We start from the raw sequence: 12,064 nt of genomic DNA, 5'->3' as shown, positions 1-12,064 counted from the left end.
ATTGTGTTGATGGAGCATGCCTCTAACTGCTCACTATGAACTTGAGACCTCTGAAAGTGTGAGAAGGGTCTGAGTTTACTTACCTCACTTGCAATATCTCGGGAGGCTTTAGCTGTCCTGATTGGAATGGCATCTACCCGTAGGTCATAGCCTTTCTTCTTGTCTTCTTCCATTGCAAGTCTATACAGTTTCTAAAATCATAACAAATATTCATTACATTTCAGAAATAATGAATTTCCCTTTCATCTAAGATGTCTTACAAGCTGCCCTTTAATTTTTAAGCAAGGCATCACCTACCTCACTGTAATTCAATTTGTTCTGCTGTGCCAATACAATATCAGGGGTATCTGGCATCACGTGGATACTAGTTTTGTCTTTATTCCAAGCTGCTGTATATGAGCGCTGAAAAGCAAACAGCAAATTTACTAAGATGTTGGAATCATGAAGACCTCAATTATTAAAATGATAAAATATAATTCTGACTGAATATGCGTGATCCTAAGAGTTTCATGAAGTCCAGAACAACTGTAACTAAAACTAAAACAACAATAAAAGTTCTCTTGTTTGCACTGACCTGGAGACCCATTGCAAATTACAGTATTTTACTTATTAATGAATAAATGTCAGATACTGAGACTCATGTTGCACAGTATCTTGCTTCTGAAGTCCACTCAGTGATTTTGGTGATATTTCTGAGCAACATACTACTCGACAGGTGAAATCCTGGCTCTCTTGAAGTCAAAGGGAATCTTGCAATTGACTTTGATAGGCCAAAATTTCACTCCAAATGACTAATCTAGTTTAAATCACAGTAAATTAAGCAAGTTCTATACATCACCAAATGCAATTTTTCAATTATCTTTGACAATCATAGTTCATAATATTTCATAATTTGCTGACAAATAATCTAAGTACCGGCAATTTTGGATATGTATTTAAGTTTTACTAATACGGCAATTTACTACATCTGCCATTAGATCAGAGAGATTGGAGGTGACATTATGGGGATTATATTTTGTGAAGAAATAAAATACAAATTAGCAAAGATATATTAAATCATGATATGTTTTTGGGTAACAATGCACCTGAGATGCATATGAATATCTTTCTTAGATATAACTGGCCAGTTGCTTGCACAATAATTGAAAAGGAAATACACCGTTTAGCTCTTTACATTGAGGAATTATTTTATAACACCATAAATAACATGTAAAAACATACTACCAAATCTTGGTAAATTACTTTCGATTTTATGATTTTTTTTGTGATTTTATACAATATACAGCTACAAAATATACTTTTTAAATATACTTTAGCTATGTGCTAGAAACTTAAAATACAAAAGTACTCAGTTATAATGGAAATAAACCCTTGACATTTAATTAAAAGACTGTAGTATTGTAATGCAAATGTCTTTATTTTCCTTAGAAACCAAAAAGCAAATCATTTGCATACAGAAAAATTATATCATTTTAACTCTAATTGCAAATAAATAGAAAACTACCTGGTTCATAATCTCAGAATTGTGCTTTGCCAGAACCATTGGTAGAGAATCAAGCAGGCTATTAAATTTGATCGTGTCTGGGTGTTGCCGGTAGGTATGGTCACTCAGGATGTGGGTTGCTCTCTTATTCTTCTCATCATCCAGAGAGCCAATTGGGGACCAGCCAATGCCTTTCATCCACTGAAGATCTGACTTATATAAAAGCTGAAACAACAGATGAAGACAAGACAGTTCACTCTTTAGACAACATGAACATTTTTTCTCCAAAGAAAAGCAGCACCACTTAAAGAGTCTCAATGTTTAATCAATATCATATGATGACAGAGGTATTCATCGTGCAGCCCTCTAACAGGCTAGTTCAACACTGACAGACTCTGAAATCCAAGGTGGATTCTACATACTTCAGTTACTACACAAAAATCTTAATGCACCCCCTGGAAGTTCTATCTCAGTCAGGGTGGAGATTCATCTATTTTGCATTTTGGGAATTAACAGCCATTTCTTTTCTTCCACGAAATGTCACAGGTGAAGAGGCACTTCCTACCCCCTCAAGCTCTGGACATGTCACTTAAACAGCCAAAATAATAAATATTAAAAATATTAAATAGTAAAATATAGTAAATATTACATTATTTTTAATATTTACTATTAAATATTAAAACTAAGACAATATTTACTATTAAAAATAGTAAAGATGGTCTTCCCTCACTCTGGAGAGTTGAAATCCACAGCAGAAAATGTAACTTAACTCCAAAGTGCACAAGAGAAGATCCATACTTAGTAAGGCTGCAAACAGAAAGCTGCCTGTTGCTAATTGTGAGCTAATTAAGGCATCACTTCTATTGTCACTGTTCTGAAAATACCTATGATGTGGCAATTTCGTACAATCACCTTGGAAGACCTTTTTGTATTTAATGTATGTATTAGTGTGGGTCGGGATTGTATGTAACCTCTCTATAGGGGAGATGTGAGCAATGTCAGACCTGGGAATACAAAGGACTCTATTGGAAATGTGCCAGACATGCAGTGACTTTTGGGACAATAGATGTTAAGTGGATTTCCTGTGGAGAAGTTAAGGCAAATTTTCCAACTTTAGTTATGCAATTTGAATCTGCGCCCTGAGGACAGGTGTGGGGAAATGGTGGTTGGTCTGTTGATTACCTGTTCTGGAGACTGGAGATCAAAGATCCAAGCTGCACAAAGAAACAGCTGAATTGCCCAGCCTGGGTTCCGATTATGAACATAATGTGGAGATTAATTTGTAACCCTGGAGAAAACCCAGTTGTGGGTTTTGAAGGACTGGCACCTACCAGACCCCTGAGCTGGCTTTAGGGGTTCGCTATGGTAAGTGTTTAGCATGCATAGAGGTTCTTTTATTGTTTTAATTTTGTTTTCTTTGTAATGCTCTTACTTTATAAGCAAATGTGCTTGCTTGGAAGGAGCTGTGTGGTAGCTTATAACTGTAGGCAATACACAGGTCAGAGCCCTTGGAGAGAAAACAAAGTGCAGGAGCTGGCCTTTTTAAGCAATCTGTCTTGTTGGGCATATAGGCATGTGGTAATGGTCCTCCCTACACACACCCACATCGTATATCATTTGAACGTATACCGCGAGCTGTGTGTTCGGCCGTGCAAATATAAATAAACGATCTGGCAGCCCGCCAGCAGATTACCCTGATGGGCTGCTTGTGGCCCGCGGGCTGCAGGTTGCCCACCACTGCTATAGTGTCTTTTGGGGAAGTCCAAGACCAATATTACCATGGAGAATAATGTATGGACTAAGCCATCTATGATGAGGGACCCCAAGCTGGAATTTTCCTGCCTGGGAACCAGTCTTGATCCTTCGATCTGGCAGTGAAAAGATCTAGAAAAAGATTTGAAGGATCTCAGAGGAGAGACAACGTCTTCCTCTTCTGAGCCTGAAGAAGGCAACACAGGGTAGGAGGGAGCTGTTCCCACAGATGTTCTCAGTGGTCTAGATATGGAAGACACACAAGGGTCAGTAGAAGATACAGGTTAGAGGGGCCGAAAAGCTGATGCTGGCATAAATATTGTGTGTGTCATTGGTTCCAAATGCTTCAGCAGAGCTGACTGCAACATCAGTGCTGGTTGCATCATCAATTCCAAGCGAGATGTCAGTGACCAGGTGCATCAGCGAGGTCGACTGTGTAATCGGTGTCGGATGTGTAGTCATTATCAGTTGAGGAGATACTGAAACTAGCTGAAATAGAGGAGAGTCAGGCAGCGAAACTGCTTGCTGCTAGGAAAGCCTGAGGAGTAGAAGGTACCTCAGTAGATTATATCAATGCAGATGGTGCCAGAGGATCCAGTGGAGCTGAAGAACGCTGAGAAGGACCCAGCATGGGTGAATTCGTTGGTCTCCACAGCCCCATTGAGCTGGTGGCAAGAGTGCTACCTCTGACATGACCAGTAAGCACTTTGATCTGTGAGGCTTTGAACCAGTACCACAGGACCTACCAGATGATTGTCTGGGAGAAGACCAAGACTTAGAGGACTTGTCAAAGTATGAAGTTTAGAATGCTTCGATCCACACAGAGAGGATGTTTGCTCCCAGACTTACGTCTGCAGTCAGAAGAAGCTGAAGGAGCAATCCAAGTTGATCCAGAGTCCCCTTGGTCACCATTGGGACTCTGCTCATGCAAAGGTTGCATCATTAAGACAACAGTTTCTCTGCTCCTTAGTGCAGGTAGGAAAGGAGGTACAAATAGGACATTTGTCCCTCACACATCCCTCACCCACACAAATCAAACAACTCTTGTACCTATCCGTGACAGGGATAACAGTGCTGCATGTGGCACATTTGTTTAAAATCTGGGCTTTTTTTCCCCATAGTAAATCATACAGGTACTAATAAAATTGTAGCTAAAATAACTACACTATTTTATACTATACTGCACTGTATTCTATAATTATAAAAGTTATATATAGAAAAGTATAAGAAAGATGACTGACCGAAGCTAAAGCTACAGGGAGATCCAATTTCTGCCACAGGTGGTGCGAAGGAATTGAGAAGGAGGCGGTGAACACACCCCTTGTATGCCCTCACCTGAAAGCACAAGGAGAACAGGGGCGCATGCAACGCCTAGAGATACTGCTGGCAAAAATCTCCAACTCAAGTGCACTACAGTGAAATACATAAATGCACTGTCACCTGAAGGAGAATGAGATGACTGGTGGACACCCCGTGCCTCCATGAAATTTTTTTCTAAACAAAACATCCGACAAGCTATCACTTATAAAATTCCTCTGTGGAATACACTTGAAAGTTTAGAAGCACATCCAACACAAACACTCCTTCTTGATAGAGGCTTTTCCAATAGTGAAGTAAACAGTCTATCATCAGTAGAGGTGTTTAGGAAACCCAAGGCTAGTATAGTTCTCAAGAGGAAGCAGACACAAGGATGTTTCTGCATGTTGTATGTGCAAATATGGCTTTTGGGTACCTTGGTGCCAAAGGAACCATAGTAATTAGGTCATCTGATACAGATGTTTTGGCCTTTGCTGTTCAGTACATTCCAAAAATGGAGCAAGTACATAACATGTGGCTTGAAAGAGGCACCATTACCAGCACAACTGACAAGTGTCGCTTCATATACGTTCATGCAATCTGTGACACACTCATTCCTGACTTCTGCAACATACTACCTGCTATACATGCATTAAGAGGCTTGGACTCTCTGTCGCTGCTATTTGGTATTTGGAAACATCCATGTTCAATGTTGTCAAAACAAAGGGACCTTACTGTTTCAGATTGAGACAGATTCTTGCCAGACTGAGACAGAACGATGGACAAGCCACAATTTCTGCAGCAAGCAAGTTGGTAGCAGTGTGATATGACCAGAGAAAGAAAGAAAGAAAAGGACATCCACAGAGACCTGATCTGTTTGCGCCTCAGTCTAGCCACCATGGGAGGAAAGTTTTGAAGAGCATGTCAAACTAAGATTTGGATGCCTTTGCATATAGGCATATAGGTAAACCAGATATTGGATCACCATTGCAACATGGATGGAAAAATGAGGATGATCAACTACTTCCTATATTGTTCAAGAATCCAGTGGCATCTGAGCTTCTACAAGACCTTATTTGTGCACATGCCAGTAGTGGTCACTGAACAATCAACTGTGTTTGTAATCAGAATAAACTTCCCTGCACAGAACTGTGTCCATGCCAAGGCAGTGAAACTATGGTAACCCACACACTCTCAACAGAGATCATACTAATGAACAAGAGGATAATAATGATGTTGAGTGGAAATGTCTCTAGCACTACTACATTTCAATTACACCTGTAAAAAATTATTGTTAAATTTTGTTTTATCGTTTAGGTTGTTGTTGTGAAGAAATCCAACTTTGTCTTGAAATAATGGACAGAGTCATAAAATAACAGAAAAAATGCAACTATTTCAAAATATTTCATTTTAACATGTTGATGGTGTCACTGTTCATTCTATGGTAACAACACCACTTAACAGCTCCACATCATTCCTGACCTTAAAGTAAACATAAAAGTATTTCAAATGATGTATGATGTGCATGGGGTAGAGATGATAACTTAAATCGACCAAGTTGGTGGTGTCTGCCACATGCCTAATATCACAGTGTAGGCAGAGAGGCCCAGTCAGGAGAGACTGAGATGCAGATTTCTGTCTGAGAGGTGATGGCTGAGAGCCGGAAGCCTAAAGTAGCTGCCCCCTTGCTGGACCATGGAGGGGGAATACACGTGCAATTGACCTGAAACTGGGACAACCCACCAATCTAGTATGCAGCGGCAAAGGTCCTTGGAGGATAAAAGAGTTCAGAAATGCAGCCCTTAAATATGTTTTGTGACAGGGCAGCAAAGACATATTTAATAAAACACCTCAGTTTTCACAAAGCTAGTAAAAGTAGGACTTACATCACTCTGAAGATCGTAAGATTTCCTGGCATGTACAATATCATTCTGGTCTGGCAGACAGGTCCACTGGTGCAGAGGATGTCTATAATCAACTTCACTAACCAGTTCCTGACATTTCTTGGCAAGTACAATTCCCAGCATATCCACGGGAGTATTATACTTGGTCTTCCATTTCTCAAAATCTTTCTTGTATTCCCTGTCACTCTGGATCTTGGCTATGTGCATAGACCACACCATCTTAGGATCATCCTGGATGTTGCGGGCTCCCACATGGTGGCCTAGCTGTTTGCGATACCCTTCTTTGTATTTGTACTGTAGGTTAAAAAAAAAGTTCAATTAGTTTCAGGGGGATTTTTAAAGAAAATAATCTATAATTCTACAGCAATTCCCTGGAGGACTTCATCATCATCCGTGAAAGAGCCGCCAATCAATATCCCTGGCAGGCTGTGGCACCAGGATGGAATACAGACTGGTCCATTGGGCTCCTCACCCTCCATAGGTGGTAGGAGGTCCTGCCACTGTGTCAAGGTGGGACTCGATGGTCAGGAAATGAAGAGGGTAGAGCATGAGCGGATATAGCTGTTTCCTAGGTGCATTTTGGAAACAGACCGGTGGCAGGTTATGCAGCCAGCTTGGGTGGTGTGGAGGGGGCAGCCAGGGGGCTTGCAGGGCACGGGCCCTATGGTGAAGTCTAGAGGGTGAGGTGTGGGCAGGGAGTACCCTACCATGGGACCCACTTGAGGAAAGCCTGAGAGGTAAGTCTGCCCTCACCTCTCGGAGAATGCACCAAGGGACACGCAGGATGGAGAGCCCCATGCACCGGCCGAGCACCAGGGGATCCACCCCGTCCCCCAGGCCTGGTGGCACCTGCCAGAACCAACCTCTGGTATACCAAGGGGGACTCTGCCACATGCACACTGAGCTGGGGGTTGTCTATCAGGGGTTCCATGAGGAGATCTTTTCCCTCAGAGGCCACCAGGGACCTGGTCACAGAGATCAGCTTCCAGGTCCGCAGGAGGTCCTGGTAGAAAACCAGCAGCTCAGAGAGGTCTCATGGAAGATCCACTGGATGGAGGTAAAAGAGCTGCTTGTCGTAATGGAGCCCTTGGAGCCAATAGGAAAATACGTGTGCCTGTGCACTTCACGCCAAACTACCTGCACCATGAAGGAGTTTCTGCAGAGTCTGGAGGTGTAGTACCTAGATCTGACTGAAGAGGCAGAGCAGACCCTGTCTGCCCTCCTCCAGGGGAAGACTCAGAACCTCCCAGTGCAGCCCCAGCCAGAAGAACTCCAGAATTAGCTTCTGGAGGCAGATCAGGATACCTGGGGGCGAGCTCAGGCTGCTGAGCCAGTGCCAGTGCATGAACAGGACCAGCTGGTTAGCCACCAGTGCCCTCCCCGAGAGGGAAAGGCATCGGAGCAGCCCCATCCAGCTCCGCATCCGCTCAGCCACCCAGCCCTCCAAATCATGCCAGGTTACATGGCAACAAAGAGATTAATTCACTTAAAACCCTGAGTAGAAATTATCATCAAATAAGAAATAGTAGTTAGACTCAAAAGTGGAAAAGATGACTTCATTTGCCATACCCCTCAAGCCATCAAACAGAGATCCTCAAATAGACAACAGATATTGGGAGTGGAACCTTGCCACAGGTAAAGTAAGGACAGGTAAAGTAAGGACAGTTCCCATAGGGCAGATTTTATTCCAGGTGTACTCCTATTGATTGTTCAGAAAGTGTGTTGCTGGATACATGATTGTGTTGATGGAGCATGCCTCTAACTGCTCACTATGAACTTGAGACCTCTGAAAGTGTGAGGAGAAAGGTCTGAGTTTACTTACCTCACTTGCAATATCTCGGGAGGCTTTAGCTGTCCTGATTGGAATGGCATCTACCCGTAGGTCATAGCCTTTCTTCTTGTCCTCTTCCATTGCAAGTCTATACAGTTTCTAAAATCATAACAAATATTCATTACATTTCAGAAATAATGCACTTTATTTTCATCTAAATAGTCTCACATGCTGCCTTTCCATTTTTAAGCAAGGCATCACCTACCTCACTGTAATTCAATTTGTTCTGCTGCGCCAATACAATATCAGGGGTATCTGGCATCACATGGATACTAGTTTTATCTTTATTCCAAGCTGCTGTATATGAGCGCTGAAAAGCAAACAGCAAATATAATAAGATGTTCTAAGTCAGGTAAGATATAATTCTGACTGAATAAGTGTAATCAAGATCATAAATCCTAAAAATGTCATGCAGTTCAGAACAACTGTAACTAAAACTAAAATAACAACAGGAGTTTTCTCTGCACTGACCTCAAGACCCACTGCAAATTACTGAATTTTACTAATTAACAAATAAAGGTCACTGAGACCTTCACTTATGTTTAGTACCTTGTTCCACAAGTCCACTCTGTGATTTCAGTGAGATTTTTGAGTGATATTCTACTTGACATTGTTGAAATCAATGAGAACTTTTGCCATTGACTTCAATGAGACAAGATTCCCAGGATGATTAATCTAGTTTAAATCACAGTAAATAAAGCAAGCATTACACATTACCAAATGCATTTTTCCATTTGACAATGATAGTTCAGCTTCGATTATTTAATACTTCATAATTTACTGACTAATAACCTGTTAGGTATTTTGGAAATATAAGTAAGTCTTTTTAATATGGCAATTCACTATGAACTGTCATTAGATCAGAGAGACAGGAGGGACTTTTGTGAAGATAAAGAAACGCAAATTAGCAAAGTTCTATTGAATTTTGGAACTTGCTGGGTAACAATTCACCTGACATTTATATAAATATGTTTGCTAGGTATAACTGGCCAGTTGTCTGCACAATCATGGTAAATATGTATATAGTTACACCCACACTTGAAAGCAAAATATACAGTTTAGCTCTTTACATTAATTATTTTGCAACAACATAAAATAACATGTAAATACATAAAGCTAATCTCTTATTAAACCACTTTTCAATGTTTCTGATCTTAAACGTAAGCAACTATTAAATATATTTTTAAAGTATTCTTTACTATGTGCTAGAAACTCAAAATACAAAACAAAAATAATCAGTTATAATAAAATAAATCCCTGACATTCCATGAATAGACTGTAGTATTGTAATGTAAACTTCCTTATTTTCCTTTAAAAACGAACACTTGAGCATACAGAAAAACTATACCGTTTTAATTCTAATTGCAAATAAATAGAAAACTCACCTGGTTCATAATTTCAGAATTGTGCTTTGCCAGAACCATTGGTAGAGAATCAAGCAGGCTATTAAATTTGATCGTGTCTGGGTGTTGCCGGTAAGTATGGTCACTCAGGATGTGGGTTGCTCTCTTATTCTTCTCGTCATCCAGAGAACCAATTGGGGACCAGCCAATGCCCTTCATCCACTGAAGATCGGATTTATATAAAAGCTGAAATAACAGAGGAAGACAAGACAGTTTGTTATTTTATTTAGACAGCATGAATATTTTTCTTCAAAGAAAAGCAGCACCACTTAAAGAGAGCCTCAATGTTTAATCAATAACTAATGACGACAGAGGTATTCACCTTGTAGCCCTCTGATATGGCTAATTCTACAATGATGGACTCTGAAACCCAAGGTGGATTCTGCCTACTTCAGTTAGTCCATAAAAACCTTACTTTACCCTGTAGAAGTTCTGTCTCAATCAGGATGGAGATTCATCTTCAACTGGCATGGAGATAACCTACACACTCAACATGCATTTTGAGAATTAACAGCCATTTCTTTTCTTCTGCCAAATGTCACAGATGAAGAGGCACTTCCTACCTCCTCAAACTCTGGACATGTCACTTATACAGCCAAAATAGTAAATATTCACAGACATGAAACTCAGAACATCTTGCCCTCACTCTGCTCTATGGAGAGTTGAAATCCACTGCAGAAAATGTAATTAAACTCCAAAGTGCACAAGAGAAGATCCATACTTAGTAAGGATGCAAAGAGCAAGCTGCCTCTTGTTAATTCTGAGCTAATTAATCACTTCTATTGTCACTGTTCTGAAAATAACCATGATGTGGCGATTTCCTACAATCACCCTGGAAGACCTTTTTGTATTTAATTTATACATTAGTGCGGGTTGGGACTCTATGTAATCTCTCTAAGGGGAAGATGTGAGGAATGTCAGACCTGGGAATTCAAAGGACTCTATTGGAAGTGTGCCAGACATGCAGTGACTTTTGGGACAATAGGTGTTAAGTGGATTTCCTGTGGAGAGATTAATGCAAATTTTCCAATTCTGGTTATGCAAAAACCCAGTATTTGAAGCCACACCCTCAGGAGAGAGTCCTGGTTTGTTGATTACCTGTTCTGGAGACTGGCGACCAAAGGTCCAAGATGTAAAAAGCTGAACTGCCCAGGTGTAGATTAATTTGCAACCTCTGGGGAAAATCCAATGGGATTTGAAGGACTGGCACCTTCCTGAGCCAGGGGTTGGTGTTAGTGGGACACCTGCACTAAACTATTTAGCATGCACATACATTCTTTATTGTTTTAATATGCTTTCTTTGTATTTCTCAGAGCCCACAGGTCTCAAACTTAGGTCTGTAAGGTTTATAGGAACAGTCATGCTACAACCCTCAATCTGGCAGCCTGCTGATGCTTGCTTACCTACCTGGGAACCATGAAACCCAGCCTAGTTTGAGGCTCCACCCCCGCAGTCCAATTGGCAGAGTCCTGGATCAGCTGACTGGCCTGCTCATCTACTTAAGCTAGCAGCATGAACAGGAAACTGTCTGAACAACTGGGCTCCACCCTGGTTTGGACTGGGTGCCTTGTGCTTCCTGCATCCCACATTTGATATCCTGACATCCGGACCAGCTGTGATTTCTGGCATCTGATTCATGTTCTGACCTCCTGCTACTGATCTCCTGGTATCCTGACACAGTTGACTCCTGTCTTGAGGACTCTGGTTCTGACTACTAGGTCTAACCACCCACAACCCAGCAGTGACAGTAATGCTGTTTCTTTATGAAAAAAATGTTCTTGCTTAGATGGAGCTGAATGGTAACTTATAACTGCAGGCAAAACACTGATCATAGAACTTGGAGAGAAAAGAAAGCGCAGGAGCTGGCCTTTTTAAGCAATCTGTCTTGCTGGGCATATAGACATGTGGCACACACACCCACATCGTATATCATTTGAAAGTATATTTTAAGTATGTTCAGATGATGTGGAGCTGTCATAAGCCTGTAGCCAAGGTGAAACAACAATAACCAAAATCAGTAAGTATCATATTTTGCACAGTTCCAGAAACACTGCAACCTGACTAGGACCACATTTTTATGGATTGATTTAAACACCTTAATATGTTTAAATCAATCTCACCAAATGGCCCACATCTCTCAGAAGCAGGTTTTCTTATGAGTATTAAACTAGAGGTGATCCACACAATAAGGTGGAGAGATTTGAGATTTGGATGAAGAGATCTGCCCTGCTTCTATGACAGAAGTTCAGTACTTGGTGGTAGAATTGTCGATAAACTGATCAACAGGCGATGCAGATCCATGAAACAAAATTGTCTTGGCCATGTCTGTGCAACGTGGATTAATAATATTTGTTCTGCTTCAGCTTTGTGCAGAAAAACCTCATGCACTTGTTGT

The 12,064-nt window shown here is 41.0% G+C and overlaps 1 protein-coding gene across 31 annotated transcripts in view; it reads right to left on the bottom strand.

Moving 5' to 3' along the window:
* The window catches only part of NEB (nebulin), a 193,063-nt gene that overhangs the window by 111,591 nt on the left and 69,408 nt on the right, over window positions 1-12,064 (bottom strand). For all 31 annotated transcript variants that reach the window (XM_039494923.1, XM_039494935.1, XM_039494927.1 and 28 more), the window contains 7 exons: window positions 9,652-9,855; window positions 8,472-8,576; window positions 8,258-8,365; window positions 6,418-6,729; window positions 1,505-1,708; window positions 298-402; window positions 84-191 (listed from right to left, as the gene is read on the bottom strand). In XM_039494923.1, the coding sequence (XP_039350857.1) occupies window positions 84-191; window positions 298-402; window positions 1,505-1,708; window positions 6,418-6,729; window positions 8,258-8,365; window positions 8,472-8,576; window positions 9,652-9,855 (1,146 nt within the window). The remainder of the gene's footprint in view (window positions 1-83; window positions 192-297; window positions 403-1,504; window positions 1,709-6,417; window positions 6,730-8,257; window positions 8,366-8,471; window positions 8,577-9,651; window positions 9,856-12,064) is intronic.

Source organism: Mauremys reevesii, linkage group 11, assembly GCF_016161935.1.
Source record: "Mauremys reevesii isolate NIE-2019 linkage group 11, ASM1616193v1, whole genome shotgun sequence".
In the NCBI taxonomy this organism is placed as follows: domain Eukaryota; kingdom Metazoa; phylum Chordata; order Testudines; family Geoemydidae; genus Mauremys; species Mauremys reevesii.
Note: the sequence above shows the minus strand (reverse complement) of the source record. Positions and strands in the feature narration are given on the sequence as shown.